The 14363-nt window shown below is 47.1% G+C and overlaps 1 protein-coding gene across 3 annotated transcripts in view; it reads right to left on the reverse strand.

The window, feature by feature from the left end:
• IKBKB (inhibitor of nuclear factor kappa B kinase subunit beta) overlaps positions 1-12945 on the reverse strand; it is a 14476-nt gene extending 1531 nt beyond the window's left edge. The window contains exons 1-19 of one of the 3 annotated variants that reach the window (XR_012652540.1): positions 12315-12804; positions 12131-12225; positions 11235-11352; positions 10413-10482; positions 7517-7605; positions 6943-7032; positions 6445-6569; positions 5998-6105; positions 5559-5688; positions 4897-5091; positions 4528-4642; positions 4029-4152; positions 3620-3771; positions 3444-3505; positions 2322-2431; positions 2017-2066; positions 1365-1464; positions 1019-1166; positions 725-808 (exon numbers count right to left, since the gene is read on the reverse strand). Coding sequence is in view for 2 of the 3 variants with exons in the window: in XM_075043386.1 (XP_074899487.1) it covers positions 681-808; positions 1019-1166; positions 1365-1464; positions 2017-2066; positions 2322-2431; positions 3444-3505; positions 3620-3771; positions 4029-4152; positions 4528-4642; positions 4897-5091; positions 5559-5688; positions 5998-6105; positions 6445-6569; positions 6943-7032; positions 7517-7605; positions 10413-10482; positions 11235-11352; positions 12131-12225; positions 12315-12419 (2114 nt within the window). In the remaining variant the exon portion in view is untranslated. Of the gene's footprint in view, positions 1-680; positions 809-1018; positions 1167-1364; positions 1465-2016; positions 2067-2321; positions 2432-3443; positions 3506-3619; positions 3772-4028; positions 4153-4527; positions 4643-4896; positions 5092-5558; positions 5689-5997; positions 6106-6444; positions 6570-6942; positions 7033-7516; positions 7606-10412; positions 10483-11234; positions 11353-11939; positions 11963-12130; positions 12226-12314 lie in introns of those variants that run through there. The other 2 variants (XM_075043386.1, XM_075043387.1) reach the window with 2 other exon arrangements.
• Between the last annotated feature and the right edge of the window lie 1418 nt (positions 12946-14363).

Genomic DNA, 14363 nt, shown 5'->3' on the forward strand with positions numbered 1-14363 from the left:
CAGTTTTGTTTAAAGAGATGCTGCCTCTACCTTTAAGAAATATTTCTAGCAGGTATGCTGCAGAGCACTGAAGAATATTAACCTTTACCAGTCAGCTAAGCTAGTAATCCATACTGCAACTGGGAAAGTCAGTGGCATCCCCAGATTTACCGGGACAGGGGAAAGGAAGCATGTTCCAAGTTGGAGTTGGGTTCTTACTATGTGGAGTCACTGTTGCTAGAGGAAAAGTTGAAGAACAGCCTATGTACTAAAGGATACAAATAAACAAACCAAGTCTGTCATTCCAACTGGTGACCCAGTTCATTTAAGCAAGCCAGAACTACAGGTGCTTGGTTATAGCAGTGTCTCCTTTATGATATAGGTCAGCTGCTATCATAACAATGCTCCAACAACTCCTGTTGGCAGTGTACTTCAAGTGAGCCCAAACCATTCCAGATAAAACAAACCCTTTATCATTGAGGCAGGGGCAAGTGAAGCTATACATTATTCCCAGTTTTTCATAAGGAAGATTCACAAGCCCCAGGAAGTCCAGGTGCTAGGTAGGTAAGAGTGCTGACAATGGAAGCTGAACACAAAGCATAAAATGTAAGAAAGCCTGTGTGTTATTATTTCACAAAGCAGGAGCCCCAGGCTTTGTAGTGCTAGCAGTAGCAGCTACAGAACTCCAGACTTTGCCTCACCTTTTCCTGACAGATTCTGATAAATTGTAGGTTCCAGAAGGTACCTGCAGCAGCAGCTGACCAGGGCTACCAAGACGTGACGTGTTCATGCTCTCTGGACTGCCAGTAACAGGACCACGTACTTTACTCTGAAGAAAACACAGAAGATTCAGATTGCAATTATTTCCACTAATTTCCAGCAGCCAGGAGTATGAGACAGCCTGGAACTTGGCTTTAATACTAATTCAAAATAACAGAGAAAAGAACCATAGGACATACCAAATTTACTATTAATTATTTCAGCAATCTGTGCTACAAACCATGTTTTCAGGTTAAACTGAAGTTCTTATTTTACTTACACAAGCAATTTTCAGCAAGTTCCACAGTTCTTTCTGTCGTTTCTCCTGAAGCCTAACAACCGTTTCCTCATCTTCATTCATCAGATTCATCACTTTCTCCACTTTGGGGAACAATTCCAGTGCCTTCTGCTTGCAAACTACAGTTTTACTATTAAAAAAAAAAACACCACAGATCACACATGGGCAACTGCAGTAGGGGAATGTTTCTGAAGTTTCTTATTTCCTGTAACACTCAGATCTCATTAGCTGTACACACTGGGTTTTAAACCTCTAGAATAAAACCTCTTGCTGAAGGAGAAAATGCTTTCTCTTGACTCTCAATAGAAGCTGACTCTATAAAGCTCACCTGAGCTGAGCATAAATGACTCGGACTTTTTTTTCAAAGGTCTGGATTGCCTGTAGGAGCAGTCGTACTATTTCTTGGCTGTCACCGCTTGTCCTCTGATCTGGAATGAGAGTCAAGAGTATTACACAGAAAGGTAGGCTTATAGGACAGGGTGAGAAGATTCTTAGTGGCTTGTTTCCACTGCTGCTTCAATCCTGAAACATCCCAAGTTCAGGGCATGCAAGTTTGAGTGGAATGAATTGCACTGGATTTTAGCCGCCACCTTCTTCAAAACGATGAGAATTGGAAAGCAGAGTTGGTAGGTTGGGTCTAATGCCTTGGGGCTGTATAGCTGCTCAAAGGAACAGATATGTCTTTCATCCTTCCTACACAGAAGCAGCAGCATATGCTTGCAGCAACAGCTTGCTCTGAGAAGAGCTCCAGAGGAGTTTCAAGAAGAGCTCAGAAGGCACCAAGAAAGCAAGGCTGGCCTAGTTTAAAATTGACTCCCTGACTCCCCTCTCCAAAAAAGGCAAGTCCAGTAGAGTCCATGTGCAGCTAGCATACGGGCAGGCCTAGAATGCAGAGAAAGTTTTCTCAGTGCTTCTTGCTGCATCTCCAAAGTTACTATCCACACCAAGCAAGCTGACCTTGAGCTAAAAATGTCTTTTACCTCTTGGCTTCTCTCTCAATCTCCGGTACAGCTCTCTGGCTTGTTCTTCTCTAGAAGAAAAAGGCACAGAACACAAAGGACTTCTCTAGAACCTAAATTACGAACAAGTAGTTCAAAAACTCAAATCTTTTATATACCAGTCTGCCATTTCAGACCTATGACAGGTAAGGAATCAAAAACTGTCTTTTAAAGTCCTCCCAGTCCCCCATAATTTGGGCTGAAGAGGTAGCACTTTCATTGTCCTGTAGTGAATAAGCTTAGCTCGCAATAGTCCTGCATCTGAAGTTCAAGGTAGTTCAACTCACAAATCCTCCAGTGTTCCTCCTTGTTTACGACCTAGTGGGCTTCTCTGCAGGTCCACAATGTCTGTCTGCAGGGCCATCATCCTCTTCACTAGCTGATCCACGTCATCCTCCTGAAAGCAGGGCGGAACATAAGCAATGGGATAGCTTCATACTAAGAGACACTACCACTCACACTGGCTCTTCCTTTCTCATTCATATTTCTAAACACATCGGCAAGATGCAAACCACAGTCTTGGACAAAGACAAATGAGAATATGAGTAATTTCAATTCAAGGAAATTAGCTTGGTGCTCTGGGGTAAAACAACTTTCAAGAATTTTTTTATAAAAATTCAGCCTGCGACAAAGAGCCACTGAAGGGTCAGACTTTGTAGTAAATATACTGCTATTCCATATCTCTTCTCTCATCCTGTCCATCACTGCTTTTCCCCTTTTCCCTCAGCACACAACCACATCCTCTTCTGGCACCCCAAATTCTGCTTTTGACTTGACCTCATTTACATGCAGAAGCTGCCGCTTGTTAGACAGACATTCTGCCCTCTGCCTCCTCCCAATAGAACAGGGCCAAGTGTTGGAGAAGAATAAGACACCAACTAGTCACATTTCACTCCTCATCTGGGAGCAATGGTCCTTGGCTCTACTTACAGGGGTTACACTGTCTAGTGTCAAAAGGCTGAATGCCTTACTAGGAGCAGGTACAGAATGTGCACCAAGAATGGGAAATTGTTGCCTTTTCAAGATTCAAGACTGATGCTTAAAACTCTTGTGTTCAATCATCTAATCATTTGCCTTCCCATTCAGTTTAACCTATGTTCCGTATCCTCTTTTCAGCTATCCTGGCTCCAGGACTGGGTTAGCAGGACATCCGAGCACAACCACTGCAAAATCTCCTCGCACATTCCCCAAGATCTCCCATTTTCCCCTAAGCCTTACAAACACAGCAAGCTTCATAAAGTACTGGCAATGGACAAAAATGGTGCAAACCAAGGCAGTGTGACATCTGGAATCAGCCCAGACACAGGAAGTTTATATTTAAGGGAGGACAATGATGGGCGGGGGGGGGGGAAGCAAAGGAAAACAAGCCTCTTTTTCTTTAGGATAACTAGTTAGATTTAGAAACATACCCGCCCACAAAGTTCCACAGCTTGCTCCATCTCTTTCCAGGCAAAGAGCAGCTTCTCAGAAGCTACAGGAATGGAAGAAGAGTGATTGCTTTTCTCAGGTTCATACAGGAAAAGGTAGATACTTTGTGGGGATAAGAGGCATAAAAAGACCTCTGTTTGCCAGATGCTATACTTACTAATTCCAAATTCAATCTGCTCTTTATACTTCTCCAGATCGATTTGGATGCTTGTTTTAAAGAAGTCCAGCTTTGCTTTCAGCTGCTGGGAAAGGGAGGCCATAGAATTCTTCATCTTCGAGAGGGTACTATTGTAACGCAACAGATTCATCCTGCATGGACAAGAAAGGTCCTATTACCCTCCCAAACTAAAAACGCAGACTTCCACTTATATCAAAAGTAGATACTTCAGAGTGTAGCAGTGAGCACAAAAGCAGTTGTCTCAGAGGATGGAACTCTCAGCTTTTCACTAATCGTTAATGGCTCCACTCATGGGCTTCCCCTTTCCAACAGGGTCCCATTCCTGTCCTTTCCCTTTCACCAGGGAGAAAAGGCAGAGATAAATATTCTAGAGAAACTGCCACCGTACATGGCTGCTCGCTGCCCCTGCTGAAGCCGGTTACAGTCCTCTTTCAGCATCCGGATTGTGTGCCAGATCTGACCCCACACTTTCCGCAGCTGGAAAAAGTGGAGATTCTTCTTTGGATCCTGAACTGGAAACAGAGCGGGGGGGAGGGAAACGTACATATCAGCATGAAGCCTAAAAGTAGTGTTATCACATGACAAAACAGACCAAAATATCATTCCTTTGAGGGGCATGTCACCTCTTGCAAAGCCTACAGTTGGCTAACCTCTATGCAGCTTCCCCAATATATCAAAAACCAAACACTTCCTTTCCTCAGTTATTTTGACAAATTGAATGAATGCTATGCCAGTCCATTTTACTGCTTCCCAGTCCACTCTACTGCTTCCTCAGTCCCAATATGCAACAGCTCTCTCTACTCTTTGCACGTGAAACAGACCACAGAACACAGGCAGCCCTCTCAACACGGACAACCTCTCACATTCATGCTAGAGAAAGTCCTTACGGATGCAGTCGACACTTTCCGGATGAGGACGCAAGGCAACCTGAGCCTCATAGGCAACCTTCTGGTTATCAAAGAGGAAGAGGAGGTCTGTGTCTGCAGCTGCAGTATCATTCACCTGCAGAAGACAAAAGACCCAACTAGGTTCTCAGAAAAAGCAAGCCTCAGTAACACCATAAACAGAATGTTCTTTCTCAGCCAAACAAAGACTGAACACCAAAGGCAACAGGGTGCCTATTCTGCAAGGTCTGTTAGGTCTGTGTGGTTACTATGACAAAAGCCTGCCAGAATAGCAGGGAGTGCTGTGCTCCCAAAACGAGAGCAGTGCCTGCTGATTCACTCAACAGTAAGGAAGGGAGTATTCAGACTCACCTTGCTATCAGCTATATGTTTAGTGGCCAACTTCTGAGAAAACAATGCAAGTCCAGCTTCCTGCAGTAGCTCCTGGTCCTGTTCTGGGATTCCTGTATCTGACTGGATCCTCGCTTTCACAGACTGCAGAGTCTCCTCTTCTGTCACCGGGTAGGTGTGTACAGTTCCCGTAACCATGTTCAAAACATGAAGCAACTACAAGAAAAGTAGTGTGACATAAGAAGGGCTGAAGATACACTGGTCATGTCTGAGCAGAGATCTCAGGACTGAGACATCGGCCACTGATAAACTGTTCAAAGCACTTGGCAGGGCTCAAGAAGTCACTTCGCAGCTACTTCATAACATTATGTCAAAGTCCTTGTCCTCCATCAACCGGAAGAGAGGCCACATGGCAATTAAACAGCTTCAGCCACAGAATCCTCTACCAGAATATGGAACCAAGCACACACAGAAGCTATTTGCCACTCCCAACAAGCTCAGGGAGTATTTGTCCTCAAATAAGCAAGAGGCAAGCACCTGTCACTAACTGTTAGGAGGCAGCTAAATGAGATTCTGTGCTGCTCCTCCTCCTAGGTCTATGACGCAAGCCTCTTCTCCCATGGGCTACAACAGGCAACTGCTCTCTGGAAAACTTTTCAGGGTAGTCCGAACCCATTGCTCACCTTCAAGTTCAAAATGTCATCCAAAGCTTTGAAACACCCATTGGGTCCATACGTAGGATCTGTACCCCTCTGCCGTGGGTGCCACATTAACATGAGTTGCAACCATTTCTCCAGCCTCCCAGCCAAAACACTGAAGGACCAAAACAAGAAGGGGATCAGAAGAGGTAAAAGTCCATTTGCAGTCACCACATGGCCTGGTCTCTGCAGGAGGACTGACAAACAACTTCCCCCCACCCTGCCCCAATCACAAATCCAGTGTTTAGAAGGCAGAAATAAGAGACTCACAACTACACAAGTCTAACAAGGGACACAAGCATTGTTTGTGTCATGCACTCAATTTATTCACAGATTAACACAGTAAGACATATAATATAAACCTGGTGCTTTTGCAGAAGAAACACTTTACCCCAGCATAGCATAACAGATTTGTAGTCCTCACCTGTTCAGATTGTTTGGGCAGGGTAAACTGCTAGAAAATTTGACTTCTCCAGATAAGTCTTCTGAAACGACAATATCCAGCTCACTCTTCTGTCGCACTTTTGTATGCCTAATGAATTCAAGCAAGTACAATGGTGAAATTATCACCTGCCTTTCCCAGCCTGCATGTTAGTAGGCTCTTAAAGCTACACTTGACAGATGTAAGACAGATGCTGCTTTGGTTTCTACTACCTGCCCTGCAGGAGTCAGTCCTGATCCCAAAAAGCAAGTATCAGGAACACTGAACTTGCTCAGGTAGGTCAAACTCCTGTGAAGGGAGTCGGTCTCCATAAGGGCAAGTAACATAGGGATATTGCCGTAAGAATCAAGGGACCACACTTCTACTTCCTGTAAACACGACAGTCGCTTTGCATGCACTCATCTTATCACCTGGCGCCAGCTCACTCACCATTGCACCGGCTGCCAGTTGGGTAAGAATGGTCGGAAGCCTGTAATGCACTCAAAGGCCAGTGTGCCAAAGCTCCAGTAATCCACCGTCACTGTATACTTCTGCTGTTCCAGCAGCTCTGGAGCCTGAGACAGTTTACACACACATGAGACAAAGCCACCCATCTCTTAGCTCTCTCTATCCCTTAAGAGCTCATTAACGTTTGTACAACAGATTAAAGATAGTGCCGAACGCTCTGCCTCTCACGAGCTTCCGAGATCCTCTCAGAGTGAACAGCAGAGGTTATTGGCACTCCTGCTTCTTATTTACAACAGACATAGCTAGCAGACACTGTGAAAACCCAGTGTCAGCAAAAAACCAGTCACCTTTGCTAGCTGCAGCACCCCAAATGTACCCAATACCAGGACAAGTACTTCAGCCCAACCCAAAGCCTGATAACAGTTAACTCTATCCCACTGCAACGTGGTAGCTGCTCTTCTAGCTGAATTCCTTCCTTACCAAGTACTGTAGAGTCCCAACAAAGGATGTGCATAGGCTACCCTGATCCAACTCCTTAGCATAACCAAGGTCAATGATTTTGTGTATTAACTGAAACACACAACAGAGAATAAGAACACTAAAGAGAAGTCCTGTTAAAAGCACACCATACAGCAGAGAAAGAAAAGGTTCAGCTCTTCAAGGTATGCAGGAAAGGTGCCACCGAAGAGATGGAAGTGGAAATGTGAGGCTCCTGTAGATTCCTAAAACCACAAAGTATGTAAAGTTGTCATTGGCTTGATACACACAGAGCTGGAGACATTACTCCAGCTAATTCAGATCTTTGGTTAATCGGTACAGTCTGGTTCTTTCCTTAATAGTTGGAAGTCAAAATGTCAGGTGTTACCAGAAGTCTAATACAACCTTTCATATGAGCTGCACACAGAATACTGTTCATCTGACACACAGATCTGAGCTAGCTGTTATCCTGGGTTGAGTGCTCTTGCAGAGGGACCACTGTAACTGCACAAAGCACATGCATGTTCCTCTTACACTTACTTGTCTGTGCAGGCAGACACACCTGGCTCCTGCTTACCCTTTGCTCTCCTTGTTGCAACACAATGTTCTCTGGTTTCAAGTCTCTGTGGATGATCCTGTTCTCATGAAGGTACCTGAGAGCAGAAGCTGAGACACAGAAAAAGCCACTTGTAAGAGTATAACTAACAGTACCTAGCATGAGCTCAGTAAGGATTCATTGCTACCTACTGTAAGCATGGCTTGGGGGTCAAACTTTGTACAATCAAATGCACAATGAAACATCAAGTGCAAGAGGAAAAGTTGGTGCCAAACACTTCTGGACACAAACAGATTTTGCACTCTGGGTCTTCCCTCACGCCCTTCTTGTAAATTGGAATAACATTGCCTAGCTTCCAGTCAGCAGGGACCTCTCCAGACTCCCAAGACCTTTGGTAGATGATCAAGAGGGCTCCTGCCATAACATCTGCTAGCTCCTTCAGTACTCTGGGGTGAATCCCATCAGGCCCCATGGACTTGTGAACGTTCAGCCGACACAGCTGGTCCCTTAGAATTTCAGTGTCCACAAATGGAAAGTCACTGCTGCCACACTCACGGTCCTACAACTCAGGGGACCAGGTAGCCCAAGGTCTTATTATTAAAGTATTATTAAAGACTGTGGTAAAAAAAAGCATTGAATGCCTCCGCTTTTTCTTCATCCCTATTAGTCAGGTGACCATCTTCAACAAGTATCGATCCAATGTTTTCTTTAGACCTTCTCTTGCTATTTATTAACAGACTTTAAAAAGCCTTTCTTGTTGACTTGACACAACACTGGCCAGTTTCAACTCTAATTGAGCTTTGGCCTTTCATGTCTTCTCCCTGCATATACTAACCACAGCTCTGTAATCTTCCTGCGAAGCCTGACCTTGCTTCCAGAGAACACACAATTTATTTTTCCGCTTGAGCTCCATGAGGAGTTCCCTGTTCAGCCAAGCTTGTTTTCTGTCCTCCTTCCTTGACTTACGACACACTGGAATTGCCTGCTCCTGTGTTTCTAAAAGGTGGTTCTTAAAAACTGACCACCACTCATGTACTCCTCCTAAGCTCTCAAAAGCAGATTCACAGGGTACTCTGCTAAATAGCTCCCTGAATAGCTTGAAGTTTGCTCTTTTGAAGTCCAGGGTGGCAATTCTGCTGTCCTTTTTTTCTCATTACACTGAAAATTTTAAACTCAACCATTGCATGATCACTGTGGCCAAGACAGCCGTCACCTATCATCAAATCTCCCACAAGTCCTTCTCTATTCACAAATCACAAGTCTAGGAGGGCATCTTTCCTAGCTGGCTGAGTACTTGTGACAAGAAGTTCTCTCCCACAAACTTCAAGAATTTCCAAGACCTGCTTGTCACAGTAGTATGATATTCCCAGCTGATGTCTGGGAAGTTGAAATCTCCCATAAGGACAAGGGCTAGCGGTTCAGAAATTTCTCCTAATTGCCTATGGAATAACTCACCAGTGCTAACATCCTGGCTAGGCAACTGAGTGGCTATACTCAGCTTTTCTTTACCTCTCTTAACTGAGAATCCAAAAGCTGCTCTGCCCTGTCCACAAGGTGTTCTTCTCCCCATTCCACCTGCAAAATTCTTCATAGTGAATTTCTTCGCAACATACTTTCCCTGCTCAGAACCACTGAGACCTCAAAACTGGCAGACTGATGAATTCCACTTATACTAGAAAGACAAAAATCTCATCTTAAGAATACGCAAAGGCAGAATAAATGCATTCTATTTTCTCACACTTGCTCAAGTTAATACCTTAATATATTTCCCCTCCTGTGGATAAAAAGCAAAAATCATGGTGCTAGGAAAATTAAAACTTGGCAGTATTTCCATTTTGTGCTTTTCAGCCATGACTCAGGCCTGAGCCAAAAGGACTCACTTTTCTGCTCTCTGACACTCCGTGTCCCTTCTGACAGGACTGCATTCCCAGACAGAGCTCTCTTAAGTGCAAAATGATCCAGCTAGACTTTCAGAAGTTATCAGCAATATAACTGTCCTTCTACTGAAGGACAGTAACCCTAGAAAGACCAACTAGGCATGCACTGTAAGTGATCAGGAAAACAAGTTATGTCAATAGTAAAAAATATTTCTTATCAGCTACAGTTCAGATCATACCATTGAAAATTTGGGTCCATCCCTCTTCCCATACATACACAAGCATGTGAACATAAACTTCATTCTAACCATGATCTGCCATTGCCTCTGGTCAGCACTCAGTATCATTTCCTGGTCACTAAGGAGTACAAGGATGAGGCAGCAGAATACAAATGCTCTGGGAACACAAAGGACAGGAGATAATGCCTAAAAGTCACACCTGCAGTAAAAATGATGACAAATACACATTTATTCTCTTGCCACAAGCTCACCTTCTAAGCATACATCTGCCCCAAACACACTTCTTCAGTATCTTCTCTCTAAAGCCTTAGCACCTGTCCAGTTTTGCCTCAGATGCACCTCAGTAAGATCACAACATAGCCTGACCAAAAAACTCCACCCTAAAAGTCCTTTGCACCAGAACTGTCTAAAATTCCACATAGTTGCCCAAATGCTAATGGAAATCTACTGATCACACACACACTGAAGTCCTGATGATCAGCTGTTAAGCTGAGGGTGGAGACTGATTTGCATCATAAATCAGAGTCACCTGGCAAACGTTCAGCTATCTAGAACCTTCCAGGAAATCCTGAGTGGCATTTTTCCTGAGCAAGAAAATCCATCTCTATGCTTTCAAAAACAAAAATCAAAGGTTGGCTCTCCCACAGGGAGGGCTGGCAGAGCAAGACAGGAAACAAGTATACTCTTCAAAGGTCAGTCTAAGATGGAGTCATTAAGGTCACTGCTGCATACCCTTAGAGCAGATGCAGCCCTGAAAGGGCTTCAGTAGTTCAGACAACTGAAGGTACTGCTACCACTTACCAATATCAGATAACAAGATGAGAATAGCTTCTTCCCGCAAGCCACAGCAATTCTCCAGTTGATTCAAGTACTGCAAGAAAACAACACAGAATATAGTCTTTCCCTTCTGTATGAGGCTCACAGTGCCACAAACTCTTATGGATGCAAGAAGTTCCAGTAACAGCAATGAAATTCTCTAGAGGCTAAAAACTCTATGGGATTGTAACCTCTGGTAACAGCAATTACAGCTTCAGGCCTTGGTCTAACCACGTAGGAGGAGAAAAGAGTGGGTGAAAGAAGTCAGCATCACCCCCATTCTCTTCCTTCTACTTGCTCCACCCTTCATAGCCATTTTGCCTGTGCCTGGCAGTATCAGTTCAAATCTCAGCTCTAAGCTCTGGGTTTTATCTATGAGAAGATTACAGCAAAGGTTAGAAAAACAGTAAGATTAGAATTAACGTGTGGGTTTTCTTCCTATGACAGATAGGAGTTAATCACTTTCAGGAAGGGTATAGCCCACAGATGTACCCTGCCCTGTGATGGTCTTGGCCATACTCACATCCTGTTACACATCCCCCACACATGCCCTCATCCTCTATGTGCAAACTCCTCACAGTGTCACTTGCAGCCAAACAAACACGAAAAGTTTCAGAAAGCACTTAAGTCTTCAAAAGCTGAACGTAATATCAAGGACCAACCCACCAAAACCTGTTGGTGCCATGACAAGAATTAGGAAGCATCAGGATGTGAAAACAGAAGTTTTACAAGGGAACTTCAACAGAAACCCTAGAAAATCAGCTGAGAAGCTGATCCAGCCCTTGGTCACCATCCCAGGGACCTCACCTTGCGGAGGTCTCCGCCTTGGCAGTACTCCATGGCCAGCAATGGCAAGTCATTTGGCGCAAGCTTCTGCATCCCTTCAGGGACGTCACGGGCAGCCACCACATTGGGATGGTTCAGCCTGAGGAGGGGAAATGAGGCAAGTACACATGATGAGTGGAACCAGGGTAACACCTGAAAGATGACTGTTCTGCAATAGCTATGCAGTTTCACGTGCTCACGGTCATCATGCGAAGTCCTACAAGGACAGCAATCCTTTTAGAAACTGAACTAGTGAATGCTAAAGGTCTGCAATTCATCCATCCTTCATGAACCCAGACTCATCCCAACTCCTCGCATTTCACGTGCAGTCCTTCAACACACACGCACAACAGGAAGGTGCCTCGCGAAGGAGCGTGACGTAGCCTGTTGCCACCCTCCAGAAAAGACCCAAACCGCGATCAGACCACCGCGTCCCACAAAAATCAATCCAACCCCCCAAAAGGACAACCCAGCATGGACGTCAAGCCAGGCCAAAAGAGCAGCCAGACAGCGGAACTGTCGCAACGCCGAAGGCGCTGACAGCAGTGCCAGAGGAGACCCACGCCTCTGACGAAACTCAACGCCAAGTCTTCCTCAGCGCCTACTTCTAGGCGCTTGCCCCCGTAGCGGGTCGGGCAGCCTCCCGGAAGAGGCGGCAAGGGGCCGACGGCCTCTCCCAACATTTACCTCAGCGCAGCCGTTAGACCCGCGCTCCAAGGCCGCCCCCGCTCGACCGTCCGTCCCCCCTCGCTGACGCAACCCCGCCCGGCGGCCACTCTGCCCGGCCCGGCCCCGACGGCGAGCGGGCACCGGGCCGGGCCCGGCCCAGGTCCGGCATCATCGCCCCCTCCCGCCGCCCGGGTCCGGGCCCGCCTCACCTCTTCATGATCTGTATCTCCAGCGCCCAGCGGTCGCGGTTGCGCGGGCTCAGCTCCTGCCGGCACTGCTTGATGGCCACCTGCTCGCCGGTCTCCTGCGGACACAGCAGGGGCTCGGCTGAGCGCGGGCTCCCGGGGCCGGGCCGAGGGGGGTGGTGAGGGGGAAAAGCCGGCCGCCGCCTACCTTGTTGTGCCAGCGGATGACGTTGCCGAAGCCGCCGGTGCCGAGGCGCTCCTTCATCTCCCAGGGGCCGCAGGTCTGCGCCTGCAGGGCCGGCGGCCGGCTCATGGCGGGGCCGCAGCGCTCGGGCTCCACAGCGCCTGGGCCGCGGCCGACGACGTTTCCGGCTCCGGCGCCAGCGGCGTGTGGAGCGGACGCCCGCCCGCCCGCCCTTAAAGGAGCCGCGCCGCCCGGGCCCGGCGGGCGGGTGCGCGGGGGCTGCCGGCGCCGGCGCCGCGGCCGCTCCGCCGGAGAGCGGCGGCGTGGCCGCCATCCCGCCTGGGAGTCGGGGTGAGGGGGGGAGTAGAGCCGGCGGGCTGCCGAAGCGAAGCAGCGGGGCTGCCGTCTCCTCCCCGCGGCTGCTGTAAAAGCCGCTGAACCGACCGAAGTGGGCCGTGTATCTCGGTTGCCCACCTCACTCGAAGCCAAAGCACTGCTGCGTCGGGTCCGGGTGTTGCTTCCTCCGGGTTTGGATGACACGATGCGCTTTAATGCCACTGCAAAGAAGCACAAGGGCAGCGGGAGGGAGGTGCGCAGCCGGAGCCGCAGCACGGCCCGTGGCAGGCGTGGAACCTGCCGAGGCCGCCAGGCACGGAGGTGTCCCCTTAGGGACACGCTTCATCGCCAACAGTCCTGTCGAAACTCTGTCCTAACATGGGATCGGCTCAGAGGTAAACCAGCAGATGGTACTCGAGAGAGGAGACGCTATTGCTGCTGGCTTTCCTAAAATACGTGAAGTGCTACAGGTGGCACCCACACCACGCTTTCCAGACAGCTATGGTTGTCCTTAAGCTGCGAGAAGCCAGGAAATAACAACTTCTGAAATCTTCCCCCACAGCCATTACTTTGTTTGTTAGCGTGTTTGTAGCAAATAGCTATTACCTTTGAAAAGAATATAAATTAGCCCCTGCTCACTCATCTTTTTCCTCAGGAACTGGGCGTCCCTTCTGGAACCAAACACAGCTGCCCTTCAGTCAGATTTATGGCAGTAATGTTACCACCAGAACTGTGACTCTCAGAGAAATACATCTGATAATCTTGACATAGATTTCCATACAGGGAAGAGCTAAGCATTCAGAGCAACCAGGGTTTCCTCTTTGCCAATATGCAAAATAACCGTTGTCATGCTTCCCAACTGAGGACTCTGTGCAGCTGCTTCCTGAAGATGGAGGTCCCTCACACACCATTTCTTACGTCTGTGCTTACACCAAAGTGTATCAGGAACCTGATTTCTCGTGAATCAGTTCCTAAAAGACACACCCATTACTGTAACAATCACATCACTGACAGTTTTCATAACCCAGCTCTAAGTTCAGCTCTAAAACCAATCATTCAGATTTGTCTCCCACACTTTGATAACCTAGGACCTCATGACCGCATTCTGGTGAGCAGATCTTCATTTCTAGGATGGATAGTATCAGCCAACATTTAACTCTTTAGTCCTCAACATGCTATTCCTTATTTCTACCTAAGGATCCTTAGAAGTTTTGCTCATTGTCCCCACTTAACTTTAGAGCTCCCCTGACCATTTCTTCTCCCAGTGGCACTGCTCATGGCATGCTTTGCTCCACATACAGGTCAAGGTCTCTCTGCCAAAGATTCTCAACGGATGCCATTCAGAGCACAGCACACTATGCTCTTGCTTGAAACAGGAGTTTCTCAGCACCAGGACTAAGTCTACAGATTGCAGACCTCTGGTCATGTTAGAAATAATACACTTACTTGTGCATTCCCTTGGGGCACTGCCCCCCTCACATTCCTAGAAGCACCATGGGACAGTTCATCATAAGGGATACATACTATTCTCACTGTCACTGAAGCTTAAGGTGTTCAATGGGGAAAAAACGCTTTGGAGACTGAATCTGCTCTCTGACTGAAAGAAAGAACAAAACAAACCGGCAGTAAAACCCAGCATCCCCCGCTCACTTCAGCAAGCAAGCTCTCCTCCTGTCCCGCACAGAGTCACTCCCGAGTACGCCGGACACAAGCCACCCTGTCCCGGATCATTCCCAG

This window comes from Buteo buteo, chromosome 12, assembly GCF_964188355.1.
Source record: "Buteo buteo chromosome 12, bButBut1.hap1.1, whole genome shotgun sequence".
Classification (NCBI taxonomy): Eukaryota; Metazoa; Chordata; class Aves; order Accipitriformes; family Accipitridae; genus Buteo; species Buteo buteo.